General features: G+C 41.6%; 2 protein-coding genes across 3 annotated transcripts in view; both read right to left on the bottom strand.

Moving 5' to 3' along the window:
* Nucleotides 1–4,164: 4,164 nt before the first annotated feature.
* On the bottom strand, nt 4,165–5,870 carry gpr151 (G protein-coupled receptor 151). The gene has a single exon (XM_072396471.1). It carries the CDS (start codon nt 5,840–5,842, stop codon nt 4,520–4,522), a length of 1,323 nt encoding a protein of 440 aa, XP_072252572.1. The 5' UTR covers nt 5,843–5,870; the 3' UTR covers nt 4,165–4,519.
* An 813-nt stretch (nt 5,871–6,683) lies between these two features.
* Nucleotides 6,684–13,504, bottom strand: part of ppp2r2ba (protein phosphatase 2, regulatory subunit B, beta a) — a 43,761-nt gene continuing 36,940 nt past the window's right edge. For both annotated transcript variants that reach the window (XM_072396039.1, XM_072396040.1), the window contains exons 6-10: nt 12,811–12,975; nt 10,443–10,612; nt 9,824–9,915; nt 9,604–9,727; nt 6,684–8,527 (exon numbers count right to left, since the gene is read on the bottom strand). In XM_072396039.1, the coding sequence (XP_072252140.1) occupies nt 8,372–8,527; nt 9,604–9,727; nt 9,824–9,915; nt 10,443–10,612; nt 12,811–12,975 (707 nt within the window). In that variant the 3' untranslated portion in view covers nt 6,684–8,371. The remainder of the gene's footprint in view (nt 8,528–9,603; nt 9,728–9,823; nt 9,916–10,442; nt 10,613–12,810; nt 12,976–13,504) is intronic.

Below are 13,504 nucleotides of genomic sequence, written 5' to 3'. Positions count from 1 at the left end.
AAAAAGGTGGAATTTATTGGAGAATGATTTTCGTTTGACGTGAGTTTAACTTTTAGCCACTTGGTGGCAGTGCAGCAAACTGTTTAATCACTTCTGACACATCAAAACACAGTGTAACGAGGTGAGAAGGTGGTATGTTACAGTGTTGAATTACTCCAGCTAATGCCTGTGAGGATAATAATTCACATATATTTGGAGTAGTGTTTTTGATTCGCTGACAAATGTTCATCTGTCATTTACTTTCGGTTTTGTTTTGGTGTCAAAAATAGTTCCGTGAAGAACTATTTTTTTACTTACAATAAAAATGATTGCTAAAATGTTTAGTACAGCTGTGGTGAGCTGCAAAGTTGGGTGATGATATTGATTACTCAACAATTTTTTTTTCCATGAGTACAGTTTTTTTTTCTTTTTTAGCTTTAATTTCTTGCTAATTTATTTGAAAGAATTAGCCAAACTTCACATGCAAGGTGCTCGACTGTAGTCCTTTATATTATACACTAGACAAGATACAAGAAACGTTTGACTGTAAAAGATCTGACCTCGATGCCTTAAATCAGTTTCACATGCAGGAGGTGAAAAGTACCTAGTTTGTTGCCCTGTGCTACTCATCAACCTTAAATCCCATAAACCATGAAAACACTGGTAGCAAGGACCCATGTCCCTAACAGTTTAAGAGAAATTTAATTTTTTTTTGTTGCTGAGACTTAAATTTGCTGTTGACTTTGTCTGCAGGCTTGCTACTTGTATGTTCCAGGGCATCAGTGGTGGACAGCACCATGTTCTGATGATATTGCCGGCTGTAAGTAAGTGTGGAGAATAATGCGTTTTGGTCTTGGAAGGACCTTCTTCATAGGTCCTTATGTAGTTGTGGTACGTCTTGAGATGCATAGTAATTGATTGCCACGGAAAACCAATGATCTTAGCTGCATCTGCTGAATGGACAAACACTCTGAGGTGAACCTCAGAAATTTGGATCATAAATTCTATCAGCACTCTCCTTTTAATCTTGTATCTTCAGAGCAAATACAACACCCATAATCTTTTACAAATCAGTTTACTTATTCTCCTGTAAGTCTTTTCACATGCACATTTTTGGTTGTCACAGTTATCAGTGAGTGGTAAAATGTCTTCTTGCTGCACTGCAGTTTGAAAGGTGTTTTATATATGTCTCCGCATCTATATGCTTTTTACGCTCTCAATTACCTGCCAACAGTGTGTGCACTGCAAGTTTAAATGACATCCCCTCTTACTGCATGTTGAAATGTTCCTGCCCTTTAGATCTCCACATCCTTTACTGAGATGAAAGCTCTCTGATTTATTATAATCAAAAGGCCGTTAAATACCAGGGCCAGACCCCCTGAACCAAACGACCTGCAGCACAACACCCCAACCCCACCCGCTCATACACACACACACACACATAAACTCCCTCATCAAACTCTATGCAGACTGAAGAGCCAGGTGATAGTCCTTGGGACCAAAGGGAGGTGAAGGTAACTGGGGCTGTGATGAAGACGAGGCATTGACAGGCAAAAGGCTTTAACATGTGGCTTAATTGCAGCCAGCCTCTCCTGCTGAGCATAATTAGTGTTAGCTGGCATGTCACTTCCTGTGGAGTTTCATTTATTAGAGATGATGATTGGCTGAGGGATAAAACGGAGGGGTGACACCCCTGCCTCCCCTCACAGTGGGAGGGAGACACTGCCAGGAGGGCAGTAAAGAGAGGATCTCACCTGCTGAAAGCTCCCCTGCCTTGTATAATGACCCAATTAACCCGAGTTGTTTTTTCACTTGTAATATTGATTAATCCACAGTTTTTTGGGGGTTTTTTCCCCCTTCAATTTCTCGCAACCAGTCCCAACTTTCTGTGGAGGTTTTAGTCCTTTTTGCTAACACCATCTCCTGGCTTTTCATTATTACTAAACATTGACAAAAGTCATTCTGTACTGCTTATTTTCTTCCACAGTAAAATGTTTTGTAGAAAATGTTTAAATTGCCACCAATGCCAAATATGACAACAAAGGCAACTACTAGCTGATAAATATCTGTGCACCCTTTCAGCTTTATACTGAAAGTTATGTTTTCATTTGATAATAGTCATCCGCTGTGTATTTCAGTAAGCTATTCATTTGTTAAAAGCTCTGTGGGAAATTATGAAATGAGGCACTGTAGCTTGCCTCTAATAAACCCAAACAGCAATACTGGATCACTTCTTACTGGAGGAGTTACACTGCTGACTAAAACGTGGCTACTGAGAATAACATGAGTTCACCAAACTCCACAAGCTTTTGCTGCTATCTGAATATCGGAATTATGAATGTAATCACTCTCACAGTGAAACATGAAGGTATTGCCCACTCAACAGTAATTTTCAGTGATAAGTTTATTACTGAAAAGTTTACTGCATTATTATAGACTATAGATACACTTTAACAATGCTATAATGCCAGAAATGAACTCAGAAAGTTTTAAAGTTACAGCTTTGCATCAACCAGATGTTTAGTTCTACATCTGAGACGCTGAACAGAGGGATGTTGCCAGAGCGTGTTGACAGTTATTCTGGATATCTGGGCCCACCTACAAACTTCTTGCTGACTATGAGTAATGTAACCTCATCTGTATTCTGTATTCTGTGGATTAAGCTGAATCCTACTTCTTAAAACAGCTTCATAACTATATTGCCAAATTCTTAAAAAGGTGGGCTCAAGCCGTCGAGCGGCAATAAGTTTGAATCGAGTATTTTTGCATTTTGCGTCACATTTTGTTCTTTGAGTCTGCAGAAGGATGCACTCCCAAAGTACAAAGAGAAGATAATGATGGTGGTGTTTTTGAGACAAATACAAAAAAAAAATCCTTTTTCTTATGATGTTTATCACCTCAAAGTGAAATGTACAAAACTGATATCCTGATATCCAAACTGATATTTGGCTGATATCCACATGTTGTCTGAGCTTGTCTGCACTTCCTGCTCCAATCAGGCAAATGTAGAAACAGCAAAGTCTTGTGTGTCATGTACGACCTTTAACAGGGAGCTGAATTCATTTAGAGGCAGATTGTTTTTCACCAGTTACCTGTCAGTGATAAGCAGCTTCAGGGTTTTCTGCTGAAATTGGATAAAGTTCCACAACTACAGATTTACCGGCTCATTTACCAGAATAAACGCCACAGCCAGATGTGTCAACAGGAAGGGCTGGAGGAAATGGTTACAGAGTGCCTTCAAGGATAGCGCCACAACAGTTATTAATGTTCCCTTGGTGTTTTTTGTATGAATAGTATAGTAACATAACATCTTTTTTTTTCTTTAACAGTGAAGGGTAAATCTTCCGCCCATTAATGGGTGCATAGCTTTTTTTTGCCTAGCCAGGTCACTACCCCAAGGACTGATGGTGGGTTATATAGTTAAGTGTTGCTCTGATTGAGTAACTTGCCTCTGGCAATAAAAGGTCAACATAAATTATTAATGAGAGGAAAATGTCATAAAGGGGAGAGGGAAAAAAAATAGGTGTTGGGTAACTATGAGATGATTGCATCCTAAATGTTCTGCTACACTTCTTTTACTCTTTACTGATATTTTATGCTAGAAATGTAACCACATCTAAAATATGAAATATTTTAAAGATAAGGAGATCAGGAGCATTAGCAGCAGCTATCAGACAAATCGATTACAGATCAACTGATGCACAATTTCCACATATTTATCTCTTCAACTGGGGGCTCCTGACCTATCATGTGCATTCAGATCAATGAGAAGAAAATTCCTCATGAGACTCCCGCAGAGTTGAATCCACTGACACCTCGTCTGAGCTCAGACGAAAGCTCTTTTCCTCTAATTGGAACCTCTGGTAATTCTAATAGTGCCCTTATGGAAACATATTTAATGATCCAGTGTCAGCAGGAATCTGTCCCATTAAGACTCTACTGTGTGTAAGGTATAGGATTCAGGATTCATCTGAACAACATGGAAACACAACAAATACAGTCAAACAGAAGCTTAATTTTGACAGTGTCTTTATTGAAAACACTCATTCAGATGCACATTGATTGCACTGAGAGAGGAAAGTAAACTCCACTTTCTACCATTTATATACAATGATTGCACATGTACAAAATATGGTGTGGGCATAATTCTCCAGTTCTGATGTAGAAAAAAAACATTTTCACACATGAACTTTAACTTAAGGGCGGTATCACTTGCAAACACTAGAATCTGCTAATCTTTATGATAATTCACAACGTGTATACATACATGTATATATCATGTCAACCTTACGAGAAGCATTCATTTACAGCCTCCAATAATCACTTCATAGGAACTATAATCTATTATGTTTCAAGTGACAAAAACATTATCGCAAAGTTACATTTTATACAGATGTTGCTGCTCTATTTTTAGCCCACACTCACACTGATTGCACTTCTTACCTTTGAATAACATTATAAACACAGATGACAAAACACAAATCATTTTCTTTGTACCACTCAGCAGAGGTCTGTTGATGATCACCTAGAGAGATGGTTGTTAGTTATTCCCCTCTTTGTTCTGATGCTCCCACGGTATAGGATCATTTTCCTCTGTAAGCGATCCAGTCTCCCTCTCGTGCCAGAACTGCTCCACATCAGGCAAGACAATCCCATCTTTAAGACTCTCCTTGTCAGCTTCCCTCCCTCCTTTTGATGCACTTTGCTCTGGCTGGGGCTGAGCCTGTCCGTTGGTTTCCTGGCTGAAGCTGAATTGAAGGCTCCTTTCCCCCCTCAGCTGAGTTGAGATCTCTGGTCTGGGACATGGCGACTGCAGGGAGGTCGGGTTGTGGGGTCCAGGCTTTGGCTTTGGAGGAGGTTGTTTGCGCAGGGTGAGACGCCTCCACAACCCCCTGTAACCCTCTCTGAACTCCTCAGAAAGAAAGAGGACAATAAGAGGGTTCACCAATGACAGCGAGAAGGTAAGCAGCTGAGCAGAGAGGATCAGAAAAAGGGGAGGAGAGGAGATAAGAGGTTGAGCTCCTTCAGTTTCTTTCTCTGCTATATGACGCTCCCAAACCCATACCACCCACTGAGGAAGCCAGAGGATAGCCATAGCCACGGTGAGGCTAAAAAGCATTAAAGTGAGCCTCCTAGATCTGATCTGTGTACGCAGATTCTGAGTCTTGCTGGAGCGGCGTTGGCATTGGCCGTAAGCTTTCCAGAAATATATCAGGGCAAAGCTGAGAGGTGCACAGTAGACCCCCAGAGGGTAAGCTTTGATATACACAGACATGAAATTGTGGGCTTCAACAGGAACCATCAGCATACACACCAACCCACGGAGCTCTCTCTGCAGCTTTGCAAATAGCCAGAGTGGAATGGTGACCGAGCAGGCAGACAGCCAGATGAAGAAGAGCACCACCAGGATGGAGCCCAGGTGGATGCTCACCTGCTTGGTAGGGTTTGATACATACCGACAGCAGGCTTTGGCCATGATTGCAACTGTGAAGCTCTTCGCTACCATGCAGGACTGCAGGAACCAGTCGGCTGTCTTGCACACCACCCAGCCCAGATTCCAGCTAGCCTTTGAGAAAGATGCAGCCCTGAAAGGCACCGTAAACATCAACACCAGCCCGTCAGCAAACATCAGGTTGAAGATGAGGGAGTTGATCAGGGACAGTTTACCCCTGTGTGCATTTGAGAACAGAATAACCATCGCAGTGAGATTACAAGCTACGCCCAACACACAGATGACTCCCAGAATAGCTGGAACCAGGACCCTGAGCTCACCCGGGTGCTGGAAAGAGCCAAGTTCATTTAATGACCACTTGTCAACGGAGCTGTTCACCACAGTTGCGTTGTTCCCACTCAGCTTATCCATCCTTACCGGAGAGATGGAGATCTGATGATCGAAGAAAATTTATGAAAAAGCCAAAGATAGGGTGGAGATGAAAAAATGGTTCTGGGTTGAAGAACTTCCAAAAACAGAACTGTTTCGTAGACAGAATTGTACCTACATCTGTACCTATATCTATATACCTGTTTTTCTTGAAATCAAAAGTTATTAAAACGGCTGAATCAGAGAGGTAATTGATTGACAATCAGTGATCATAGTGGAGCTCCAGTCTGTCCCCTGCTCTATCCTGAGACACAATGATGCAGCCTCTGCGGCTAGTTATAAAGATGCTGTTTGATTGACAGCTGCTTTCCCCAGCAGGCAAAAAGTGCGCAATCTACACCCACATGGGGCCAATTAAGAGAAACTCTGCATAATGTCCACAGTATTGGATTTCTAATTGATGTGATCATGAACAACAGCCATTACATTTACATTCAGGTTTTATATGATGTAATTACAGTAGAGGTTTTACATGAGAATCAAGAGGCAATGATGCCCAACTTCTGGGAGACTTTGCTAGCACAAAATCAGTGTCATGAGGACAAAATCATGTCAGCATTTGTTACAGAACAGAACATTTAATGAGACTTTCTGAAATCCGAATATATTTTGTGCTTTTTTCCTGCCCTTAAAATGATAATGTGGCATAAAATGAAAAAGGTGAGCAATAAAAACAGACTAACTTTACTAGTTTACTGTCTGTCCACATGAGGGCGGCCTTACACCACAACCTGCAATGATGACAGTCAGGACGTGACACGTGGAACTTTGCTCTTACATTTGATTCAGCAGGTTTTCACAAAGAAGGTTCATGAATACAGGATTTGAGCTTGCACATCTTTATTATTTTTTATTCAAAGAAAAGTCCAGTAAGCATAAAGACTGCATGGTATTTCATTGCATTTCAATACATTCTGAGCTATAAAAATGGTTTTGTTTCAATTAGAAGAGTCATAAAGGATCTTGTTTAGAAGATATTACTGTCAACAGAATCACACTTAATTATTCCCTGATTTCACAGAGTACAGTTAGACCTTTGACTGCTTTGCTTTGTGGTAATTGGCTCTTGGAACAAATCTGAGATGAGCGACAATCTCCAAACTGATCCAAACCTGCTAGACAACCTGCTGCTCCATCGCGTTACCCATCTTTAGCAAGATGAGAAACATGCACAAGCATAGCAGCAAACAAAATTAAACCCTTCTGGAAGTGGCATCTCCTGATAAAATGCCATTAAATGCATGGTGCCTCAAATGATCTGCAGACGCTCATTTCACTACATGTCAGATCCAACACATGCAAAAGACTGTAATGCCAAGATTATCTTGTGTTAAATTCAATGATTTGACATGACACATTTACGGTTCTACCATTTACAGATCATTTTCAGCACTATCCATATAAGGTAAAAATGTGGCAAGGAGTTCAGATTTTTGTGAACAAGACTATTGCAAAGAAAATGTGGCTTTGTCATGTCTCTAACAAACTGATGACATCAGACGGACTGCAGTTACTTTGTACAAATCACAGCATTCTCTCCTGAGCTCACAAGCATGTAACCAGGTGGTATAATGTCATTTTGACTAATTTGCCTCAAGCACTTTTTACTCTGGGGACCTGCATGGAGCTTTTTTTTTTTTTGTCTTCTTTATTTTTTTTTTGTTTTTAGAGAAAAAAAGAGGGGAAAAAAAACAAACAAACAAAAAGTTCCTAAGTTAACATTTCATTTGAAACATTCACACGCTCCCCCTCCCCCCTCCCACGCCCACTACATCGAGCCCCCACATACCAAAAGAAGGCACCACAGCTTCTAAACTGACTCATCGACCGAGAGAAGGACTCAACAAAACAACAGCGTTAAATAAAACAGTTGACACAGCCTGGAAGGGCTTCATTCACATTACAGACTACAGCTGTCTCGACAAGGAGACACAAAACTGGTACTAATACGACTGACTGTGCTCTGTCAGTTTCTGGAGTCAGACATTAACAGTCCGTTCTTCTTCTTCTTCTGCAGCAGGCTGCACTGTCCAAAACGCCCCCCCAGTCAGAGGCAGCAGGGTTCATTACATGCGTTGTAGCATGAGCAGATTGAAGGACAGGGGGCACTATTGCTACATGACAATGAGCCACCATCATGTAAGCGTGGTTTCTGTCTGTGTGCTCTGTTTTTTTTATTCAGTGCTCCCATATCTGCCCTTTTCTTTCAGGGTCCAGAGGGCTGCTACATCACATTATTCATGCAACAATCCTCTTGTTGCATAAATGCACAGGATTTAATTCTTCGGGTGTCCGCATGGCTAAATAAATTAAATTTAAAGAAGTCAAATTGTGGAATGAAGCCTTTTCTTCACACTGCATCCATTTCGTGCTCCTCAAAATTCTTAATGCTGACTTCCCCACTGCAGTCACTGGATACTTGACTCTGCGCTTCTAAAGCAGAGCGGGGGAATCAAAGGCAGTGACCCCTCACGTGTGCGAGGACACGGGTCAGCAGGGGGAGGCTGCCTTTTAGTTCACCTTGTCTTGGAAGATGTAGAGGTTGTTGGTGGCCGCTACAGCGATGATGTTCTCATGTGGGTGCCACGTCGTGTGAAGGATCTTCTTGCTAAAGTCTAGGCTATCTACGCTGATCTCATCCTTGCGACGTTTTCCTCCTACACAGACCTACAAAAAAAAACACATACATGGGGTGTTTACACATATTAAATCGTACATCAGAGTGGTGTTAAATAAGTATTTCAGTTTTTTTTACTGTATTGTTGCATTACACAGCAGGAGCAACTGAAGTGACACCAACACAAAATCACCTTACAAGATTTAAAGAGAAGAACATAGAAGCTTACAGCCACATGAAGGAACATCGGCAGTCCTGTAAAGTTTTCTATGGCCACTTAATAAAGCATGGTTCAATATTCATTCAGCTTTTAAACCTGTTCTCAACCTCTTGAAGAAAATCTATAGCTAATAAATGCCCCACTATGCTCACCAACTAGTTCAACACCTTTTTTGTCTGCAGTGTTGGACTGAGCTCGTCGCGTATACTTTTTGCTTTTTGTTGGAAACAACATTAATAATTGTGCAAAGAGGGAGCCAAAGTGGCTGGAAATTGCATAAGCAAAACAAAGAACTGACTGACATTAAAATGCTCTCAATAGAAGAACTGTTATATCCAATGACATTCCTTTGGGATAAGACTTTGAGTGACACATCATACATAGTCATGAAACTGTCTGAAATATCAATTACTACAGATTTAACAGTTAGAAAACAAGTTTACTTTGTATTTATTAGCCCAATTGATCAATGTGGGAAAAAGAATGATGCAAAAAGAACAAAAGACTGATTCATCTGGCTTTTCCTGAATTGTACTCTTATTCGTTTCTTGAGAGAGGAAAAAACTTCCAGATCTGGACATTTTCCAGATAATATCATATTGTTGGCCATGTTGGTTTATCTGTGATGATTTCTATTCATCACAGTGATAGGATATCAATTATTTGAAGGCAAACAGATGTGATGTTTTTATATCTCTGGGACTAAGTTAGAGCCAGAGCATGCTGTTGATGCACACAAAAGGAGGCCATCAGTTGCAAGAAATTTAGCAGGTGGTGGCTTCCCAAATGGGACAATTTGCTTTTTAGTCCTTACCCAAGAAGAGCTGGGATCTCAAACACTCTCAAACAATATCCAGTTGACTTTAACTTATATAGGATTGAATGGGCTGTGGAGAAGTGCCATACCTTGCGGGGCTTCAGAATAGCTCTGGGTTTGCTGTTCTCTCTGGATGCTTCCAGTGTGACATCGCGTTTGGTGTTCCGGTCAAACATCCGGAAGAAATTGTTGTACGAGCCGGTCATTATGACACTGAGGAGGAGATAAGCAGAGAGGAAGGTTAACAGGGGTGGGTGGATCGATCGATTGATGGATTTTATGACAGGATTGATTGAGAGGAAGTCTCACCTGTCGGATCCATTCCAGACACACTCAAACTTGTCGAAGATGCAGTCGTTCTCATACAGAGAGCAGAGTTTGCCCCGTAAATAGTCGTGAACCTGAGAAACAAATCCAAAACATTAATAGCGGTTACGTGGAAAACATCTTAACTTCATCGTGAGTGGACACCCGTAAGCTGCACTGCCATATGTTCTACTTTCAGTAATCCTTTAGACCTGATGACCTATGCTAAGTTGTTAGGTAGCAGGTGGGAGTAGAACTGGAAAATGAATCCCCTTGAGCCCGGCTGATAGCCGTATCAATCATGACCTGCCCTAAGATAGCTTTCCCTGATCAGACAGTATGGATCTGACCCTGGTAACCACACAGTGGGAGGTTTTACCCTTCAGGGTGCATCTGCACCAACACTGTCCTCTGATGGACACTTGGCTAAAAAAGCACTCCTGGGCTAATTGCTAAAGATGACAAGGTTGCAGATTGGCAGGGTGACAGTGAAACAGGATTACACTGAGTGATCATCCTTAAAATCAATAACTTCTGATTTGATCTAGAGCCAGCTGTAATTTACTATCTTCACCAGCTTTAATGAGTCTGAACGAGAAAGGAAAGCATGACAAAGGCATACCTGGTAGGTCTCAAGTGGTTTGTTCTCCATTTGGAGGTCCCACACCTTGACAGTGAGGTAGTCCCTTGTCATCAGGTAGCGTCCGTTGTGGCTGAACTTCACGTCTGAGATGGATGAGATGATTTCGGAGAAAAAAGAGCGAGTGGATGGGTCCTCAGGCTCCTCAAAGTCTGCAGGCACAAGACGTAAAACAACACAGAATATTACTCCTTTACACTGCAGGAGGTCGCTGCATGAAAGAGATGTTTCTCCTCCCACATGTCTTAAAATGCTTTAGAGTGAAAAATAACAAAGAGAATTGGATTTGGGTTTGCAGGTGACAATAATAGCCACAACAATGCCTGGATGTTTCTGCCGCAGCTGCATCTCTTCACAGAATTTTTTAGACAGATAATCGCGGGTCAGCATGGTGGGTAAATATTGGTTATGATTCATATTGATTTTGGCAGCTGCTGATCTGTGTGAGCAGCACACTGGGGATGAGAGCCAGGCATTCCATCGTTAGCTGTCAAGGTATTGTTCCTCCTCCTCTTTGCCTCCCACCCCTGCTCCCCTCCCTCCTCTCCATCTCTCCAAAAATACCCCCCATAACCCCCCCCCCATATCCTTCTCCTCAGCCGAGGCCTGGAGAATCGCTCTCTGATGTGTCAATGGGGAGTCCAACTAGGGATGCAACGTGAAAGATGAAAAAATGGGGGGGATGAGGAAGGGATAAGAAAAACAAATCAATGTCAAAGTGCTGGCCCCATATGAGCCCCACTGGATTTGTGCGTGTGTGTGTGCCAGAAAAAGTGTTTATGAATAAGTGGGAGAGCAGTGTGTGCATGTATATATGCATGTGTGTGTGTGTGTGTGTGTGTCTGCCCTCCTGCTCTGGGGGTGTATAATAGGGTCCCCAGGGAGTCAGTGAGGGGGGGCATGTTTGGTCCCTCTTGCTCTGTCCTGGGGCTCAGTGCTGTGGCAATCCCCTCCTAAACTCATCCATCCATCAATACCGTAACACTGATTGATACCAGCAGTCTCTCGGATTTACAGGTGTGGAAGGAGACACATAGTGGTTTTGAGTGAGTTGTGTTAATACCCAAGGTTTATGAAGTTTTTGTGTGTGTGATGGTCACAGAAGGGAGGAGGTGTTTGTGCATGTGCTCCAGGGATAGCATTATAGGTTGCTCCGAGCAAAACGCATCCGTGCAGTGAGACAGTTGGTGTTAACAGGCCCATCCTGAAGCTAACCATAGAAACTGGATGTTCTCTGATAGTGTGTGTACAATCTGTAAGCCTCCATCCAGGAATAGTGCACACATGTCACTATCAAACAATTGATAAGCCAGCTGTAAATTACTTTATAATTCCCCCCTAAAATCTTCCAAATCCAAACCCTTTTTCTGAGTCAATTCTCAGATGCTCATGTGAAATTCAACAGGCCGTGTTAATGCACGGTCTAGTGGAGACATCAATATGTCTGAGGAAATGAGTGACATTATTGAACAATAAGGTGTGTTCATGAGGGAATAATGCTAGTGCTCTTACTACATTGATTTCCCAGCGAAAATGCCAATGTATCCATTACTCAACCAACCAAATTGTTTGCATGTGATGTTAAGACTTAGAGAAGGCCGCTCATTGTTGGAGACGTGCTGCAAGACCTATCGGCTGATCATCAATAGTGGCATATTGAGCAGGGGAAGCCTGCATGTCACAGCTACACAAAGAAAGGGCAGATGTATGAAAACTGAATGTAAATCTGGAACTAACACTATTGTCATGTTCTATGTATACAGGATTTATGTATTCCAATTTCTCTTTGTTTGTTTTGTCACATATTTCTAATTTAGTATGAACCTGCCCCTCTTTCCCCGGTTTCCAGCCGACATTCTTGCTTCAAGCTAATCATACTAACACGATGGCCTGGAAACCAGTTTAAACTCAACAGTTACATATACAAGTAAGGCACGCTGGGCTTCATGAAAATGACTGCTCTGTTATTAGAATATGAAAATTTGAAGTAATTGCTCTAAAAGAATCAATTAATGAAACAAGATAAAGTAGCTCAATTTAGCTCCGATCACAGCTGTTCACAAAAGGTTGCTAAGCACAACCCTTCAAAGCGACATTTAGATGGAAAAAATGCCACAGTATACAACACATGAATAGAGTAATTGAAATGAACATTTTATACTGTATGTTAAAGTCTAATGGGCTTTTGGAGGGGTTTCATTGAAAGAATTTCTATATAAAAACATTTCTAAAATCTTTAGAAAACAGGAAGAAGATTGAAGAGAATAAAAACCAATCAAGATAACTGTCTCTGCCCGATTTCTGATACTTAATCATTCTTTGTCCCATGATGCACTCTGCCAATACTCACATTTGCAATGCCTGTCGCAGAGAGCAGCCTGTCTCATGTCACAGAGGCGTATCGAACCCTTGCTGCTGCTGTAGGCAAAGGTGTGACACTGCTGGGGATGAAACTCTGCTGAGGTGATGACTTCCGTCAGCTCCTCCATGTTGGCTGGCTTGATGTCCACAATGTCTGAGAGACATGCACTAAGGAATATCTCCCTTAAAATGACTACAATACACGTCTGGCATGCTTAATATATCTTCTGAGAAATAAAAAAATCATTCATTTGTGAGAAGAAAAAAAAAACGGTGATTTAATTGACAGACATTTGTGGGAAGAATAATTAATTTAATACATTTTCTTTTTGGGTTGCGGAACCCCACAGCCTTGCTTTTCTAGGTGGATGAACGTCATCACACCACAGATGCCGCTAATAAACAGGAACCGTCCTGTTCACAGTGAGGAGGTGCGACTCTGGGAACGTGACTGTATCATCAACTCATATTAATAAGGATGCTATTTTTGTTTGAATATTCCCAAAGCTGCATTATTATCAGATGCTTATGATGGCATAATGACTTCAGTTCCTTACTGCTGAACCTGATTGATAAGATAATTAGATTTGGGCCATCCGCTGCAAGCGCAACACATGTGAGATGTGATGAGATTGATTCAAGCTTGTGAAGTGACGTAATGCAGTTCCTTTACAGGAAAAAAT

The sequence above is a fragment of the Leuresthes tenuis genome, unplaced genomic scaffold (genome assembly GCF_036924035.1).
Source record: "Leuresthes tenuis unplaced genomic scaffold, fLeuTen1.0.hap1 SCAF_11, whole genome shotgun sequence".
In the NCBI taxonomy this organism is placed as follows: Eukaryota; Metazoa; Chordata; class Actinopteri; order Atheriniformes; family Atherinopsidae; genus Leuresthes; species Leuresthes tenuis.
The sequence above is the reverse complement of the archived record's forward strand: the minus strand, read 5'-3'. Positions and strand labels throughout refer to the sequence as shown.